Source organism: Papaver somniferum, chromosome 5, assembly GCF_003573695.1.
Source record: "Papaver somniferum cultivar HN1 chromosome 5, ASM357369v1, whole genome shotgun sequence".
Lineage (NCBI taxonomy): Eukaryota > Viridiplantae > Streptophyta > Magnoliopsida > Ranunculales > Papaveraceae > Papaver > Papaver somniferum.
Window position 1 is genome coordinate 60,530,386 of NC_039362.1, and position 5,624 is coordinate 60,536,009.

The 5,624-nt window shown below is 38.2% G+C and overlaps 1 protein-coding gene across 1 annotated transcript; it reads left to right on the top strand.

The window, feature by feature from the left end:
• The first annotated feature begins 1,744 nt into the window (after positions 1–1,744).
• Positions 1,745–3,942, top strand: LOC113277454 (amino acid transporter AVT1I-like). Its single transcript, XM_026526544.1, has 3 exons — positions 1,745–2,101; positions 2,707–3,311; positions 3,405–3,942. Exons 1-3 carry the CDS (start codon positions 1,876–1,878, stop codon positions 3,930–3,932), a joined length of 1,359 nt encoding a protein of 452 aa, XP_026382329.1. The 5' UTR covers positions 1,745–1,875; the 3' UTR covers positions 3,933–3,942.
• Positions 3,943–5,624: the final 1,682 nt, after the last annotated feature.

Genomic DNA, 5,624 nt, shown 5'->3' on the forward strand with positions numbered 1-5,624 from the left:
TTTCTTTCTTTTCTTCCTTTCTTTGTATCTCTGAGTGTGGTGTGCCCTCTCGATCACAAATAATTCATATTAGGCCCAATCACATTTAGAGTTTATATAGCCCCCGAATCCAAATCCTTGCGGCTCCAATAATAGATTCGATTGAAAACGTCACTTGAGTAAATATCCGATTTAAGGTTAGACTTGAAATTCATGTACACGCTCACCAAATAAGAAAGAAGGGTTTGGAGCTGAAAACATTAGACATATCTTCCTTTTCTTTTCTTTTTTTCTAATGATGGGAAAAATCATTAAACAACCTATGAAGCGTGCTTTTTGTCAGCTTTGTTAAGGCTGGCTCCTTTTTCTCTATTTTTGTTCGGTTTCGTTTGTAATTTTGCTTACATTAACATCGTACTCTTCATTCTCTTCTCTCGATTTATCAAAAATCTGCTTTGAAGATTAATAAAATAGATTAGGTATATTTTTCACTAATCCACCCCTGATGGCTTTACATTAACAATTTACATATATAGCATGTGTACTGTGCGGGGAGACGGTGGATGGATGTATTGATTGGATAGTACTAGGAAATTTAGTAGCAGTTGGGAAGATTAGTTAAGTAGGGCTTTAGAGCAAGTGCAGTGGACGACTAAACCCAAATTTGGTGTCGAGTGGGTTGGCGTAATGGGACGGACCATCGATCAAAATTTGATCAAAGAGTAAAACTCGGACCAAATTTGGTCGACGATTAAGACCAAATCCAAATATAGTCGGGCGTTTATATAATGTCCGCCTACCCGACGGGTGTTGGTATAATGTCCGCCTGTAGCCGCGCGTTCGTAAAGTTAACGCCTGATGCAGGGCGTTGGTATAATGTCCGCCTGGATGGGGCGTTGGTATAATGTCCGTCTGAATGGGGCGTTGGTATAATCAACGCCTGGCATGGGGCGTTGGTATAATGTCCGCCTGGATGGGGCGTTGGTATAATCAACGCCGGACACCAAATTTGAATGGGGCGTTGATATAGTCATGAACCCAAATTTGAAAAGTTTACAAAACTTTGGTTGGGGCGTTGTCTTTATCAACGCCCCATTTTTTTTTATTTTTTTTTTTGAACCCGGGCGAACGTATAATCTCCGTCCCACACACCAGGCGTTGCTATAGTTCACGCCCCATACAGGCGTTGTCTTTATCAACGCCCCATACCAGGCGTTATCTTTATCAACGCCCCATGCCAGGCGTAATCTTTATCTACGCTGGACGATGAAGCGGACTTTATATCAACGCGCGACCAAATTTACTCTTCACCCGATACGTCACAGGACGGACTAAACCCAAATTTGATCTTTTTTTTTAGTTTTTGGTCTTTAGTTATGCTCGCACCACTGTGGACGCTCTTAGGCATAAAAGAATGACATTTTGTGGATCAAAATTGCCGAGAAATGAGGAGAAACAAATAGCTACAAAAATATTTAAAACGTACGAGTTGGGGGGGCAAGTGTATGCGTGGGGTCTTGAACCCCAGTGCCCCACTAGGCATTACGATACCGATATAACCCCTAATCAGTAATGGGCATTTTAATTTTCAGTTATATAAAGGGGCCTTATAGGTAACCAGAGAGAAAAGTCCATCATGCCAAATCCGCTTAAAACAAAAATGAGAAAACAAATGCACCAGACCAAAACAGCACTGTGTAAGACAAGCATGTCCATGATGTAAAAGAAAAACATAATAAATTCATTCTGTATCTTCTCGATAAGCAGTTTTCTGAATTCTCATCATCATTGTTATCGTTCTATCTTCTTATTCTTATTCGTTTTTTTCTCTTCCAACATCATATTTTTAGATCTCATTGTTGTCAGTCTATACGTGTTTATATCTAGCCAATAAAAATGGAAGAATATCATGATGCATTGATGAATAAGAACATTGCTGTGGTTTCATCTTCGCTTACGACTCCGCTAGTCGACGGCGGTTACCAGAGCCATGAGGAGCATATAATTCCAGTAAGCACAAAGCAGACGGATGAAGAGTCGGTATTGGACGATAACTATAAGGAAACTTTAGGAACTTCTAGCTTCTTTAAGACTTGCTTCAATGGCATCAATGCTTTATCCGGTGAGTTCCATTTTTTTTCTTTCATTTTCATTACGTGATTTGATTTGCTTTAATTTGTTTTTGTTCTTTTGCCTTTTGAAATAATCTAAACTGTTATACGTCCATGCATAAGATTGAACCAACAAATTTTGAGAGGAGAAGAAGGATTAGAAATAAAATTAATCCCCTGGTTATCTCATGAAGATGAGTGATTTTCATTGACCCAGCGAACTCCACTAGGTTTTTGGTTAGTACAAGGAGGTAAAGCTGTAACGTGGAGTCACTTTTCGTAGGCCAGCTCAGATATATGTATAAATAGGTAGGTACGTACATACATACGGTCCCATCCTAACATGCTACTAGGTGCCGCAACGAAGTGGGACAGTGAGAGTGCTTTTAAGTTTAGATTACTGATTGAGTATTTTTTTACTGATTGAGTATTTTTTTTACGCCATGAGATGAGAGGTTCTCAATTACTTCTTAGAGTACTTATCAGCAGTTACAAACTGTAAATATTTTGATTGTGTCAGCAAAATCTTAAATGTTTGGATGTACCCGATTCAATTTGCTTAAACTCAAATGCTCAAGAAGTTAACAGTATTCTATACGTAATATATTGCTTTCAGGAGTAGGGATACTGTCAGTGCCGTACGCGCTAGCATCAGGGGGATGGTTAACTTTGATACTTCTTTTCGTTATTGGGGCTGCAACATTCTACACAGGGTTACTGATGCGAAGATGTATTGATGTAAGCTCAAAGATAAGAACGTATCCCGATATCGGCGAGTATGCTTTTGGGAAGAAGGGAAGAATGTTAGTATCTAGTTTCATGTACTTAGAACTCTATGTGGTTGCAACAGGATTTTTGATACTAGAAGGTGATAACTTAAGCAACCTGTTTCCAAACATGAGTTTCACATTAGCTGGTGTTAGAGTATACGGCCAACAGGGATTCGTTGTACTCGTTGGCCTTATAATTCTCCCATCTATGTGGTTGACTGACTTGAGCAAAATTTCTTACGTATCTGCAACCGGGGTTTTAGCTTCTGTCCTCATCATCGTTTCTGTCTTTTGGGTTGGTGCTGAAGATACTGGATTTCGTGCAAAGGGAAAGTTTTTTAAGTTGAACGGGATCCCTACTGGTGTTAGTTTATATACCTTCTGCTACTGTGCTCATCCCGTTTTTCCAACATTATATACTTCAATGAAAGATAAAAGACAATTCTCAAAGGTATGGCATGAAGATATGACTGTTTAAGGTGGAATCAGTTAAGAAAATAGTCTTCGTAAATACTAACTTTTACCTGGTTTATATTTGTTGCAGGTTTTGCTACTTTGCTTTGTTCTATGTACGATTAGCTACGGTACAATGGCTGTTTTGGGTTATCTAATGTTCGGTGAAAATATAAAATCTCAGGTCACACTGAACCTACCAATTGACAAACTCAGTTCAAAGGTAGCAATCTACACAACTTTGGTTACCCCCATCGCAAAATATGCATTAATGGCAACGCCAATTGTAAATGCCATTGAAAGCTCTTCGGGGATTAACTACAACAACAAGAGTATTAGGCTTCTAATCAGAACCTTGTTTCTAGTTAGCTCTGTTATCGTCGCTTTAGCTATTCCATTTTTCGGGTATCTAATGTCTCTTGTTGGAGCGTTTCTAAGTGCAACTGCTTTAATTATTATTCCTTGTTTGTGTTACTTGAAGATTATGGGAACATATCGAAGCTGGGGATACGAACTAGTGATTATCATTGGGATTATTTTGATGGGTATTTCAGTTGTAATTATAGGTACTTACACATCTCTTGAACAGATTGCAAGTGAGTTCAAATTGAACTTTTGATGTTAATTTTTTTCCTAACATATATGTGAGTTCATAATCCAATTTTCTATTGTAATTTTTTGGCCTTCCTTGAAATAAATATGAAGGTAGTAATAATTACCAGCTTTGACCAATACATGTGACTGCACTGGGTAAATAAACCTTGCAGTTGATTTCCAATGGAATCCACGAAATTACCAGGTAGAAGACTATTTGGAGTGCTCTTCTTTTTTCTTCTTATTTTATACAGCACATCTGGGACCAATTCATCCGGCTGGACCAGCCGACTGTTGATCCAACATCATCCACAGTAATATAGTCCAGTTTTGCATCTTGTTTGTTTGCAACTGACTCATCTGAGTTATCTGGATCTGACTGAAATCACCTGACTCATTTGGATATGACTCATTAAGGTCTGACTCAGAAAATGTGTTTGTTTTGTGAGTCAGACCTGATTCAACCGACTGTTTTCTTTTTGAAATAAGATGCCCTTGTATTATCAGGTATCATGTTTTTACTCACTTCATTTATAACCTTGAACTAAAAAGGGAACAAATACATTCATTTGCTTTCATTCATCAATAATAATATGTTCAGTAGAAAATGAACTGTAACTTGCACATATATAGATGGAAACTCTTTGCAGGAGAAAAAAAAAAGATGAAACTGTTCCGAGAGGTGAACTATGAGTAACCAATAAGGACCTCTTAGTACAACAGAGACATCAATGGGAAATAGGGAGCAAGCAACATAGCAGCACCATGCAGTCTTTGACTCCCAAACATCATTCAAGGGAGGATTCCCTGGGACAGGAGTTTGGGTAATGAATGAACTACTTGGCAATGGTCCTTGATATGTTCCATTAGGTGCCACAGAAGCAAGACCAGCTCTGGTGGAGTTGCGTCGAGCAAGTAAGGCTCCGGCAGTCAGCTTAACACAATCCAAAGGAGGTTGCTAGACAGGTATTTGCAAACTCATTCGAAAGATATCCAATAAAAACTCGACAACAAGCATGCAAACTACACAATTCACCATTAATGCTACTACCAAAATAAAAAGGATTAAGTAGCATGTTATAGCATGCATAACACCCAATTTACTACTCCTAGTAATCAAATATCAAGAATGAATCATTTAAAGAGAAAACATCATTAACTGTAGCACATACCTCGTTGTGAGGCCAAAGTTTGTCGAGAGATGCATGCATCATATATCCATCCTGATTTCCACTCGATAACAAAACGAGCCAATACTCCAGTGCCCAAGTACGGATTAAAGGAGAATAAGTGGGCAAATCCCATTTCTCTATACTACTGGATCTGCTGCACTCCACCAAGTGCATCTACTGTTGAGAAAGAATTTTAAAAGAAAATGAATCAGTGAGAATCAAAGAACTGACATTTGTTTAATTCAAATGGAGAAAAACTATTCATGGAAACTCAAACCACCAACAACTTAGGGTCTGAAATAAGAAAACAAATAGTGTTCAGCACCAACAATTGTGATGTCTTATTGATCTCCATATTGATTACGTGTTTACATCAAAGCTTTTCATGACCATAATAAATCGTTATGCACAGGATAAGGAGAATAAGTCATTGCTAAGGATATATTCTAGCTACGAAATTTGAAAATAAGATATACACCAAAATGAGACAGAGAAAATAGGCTCAAGTGTCTCTAACAACAATTCACAAAAATACTCAGTCGGTA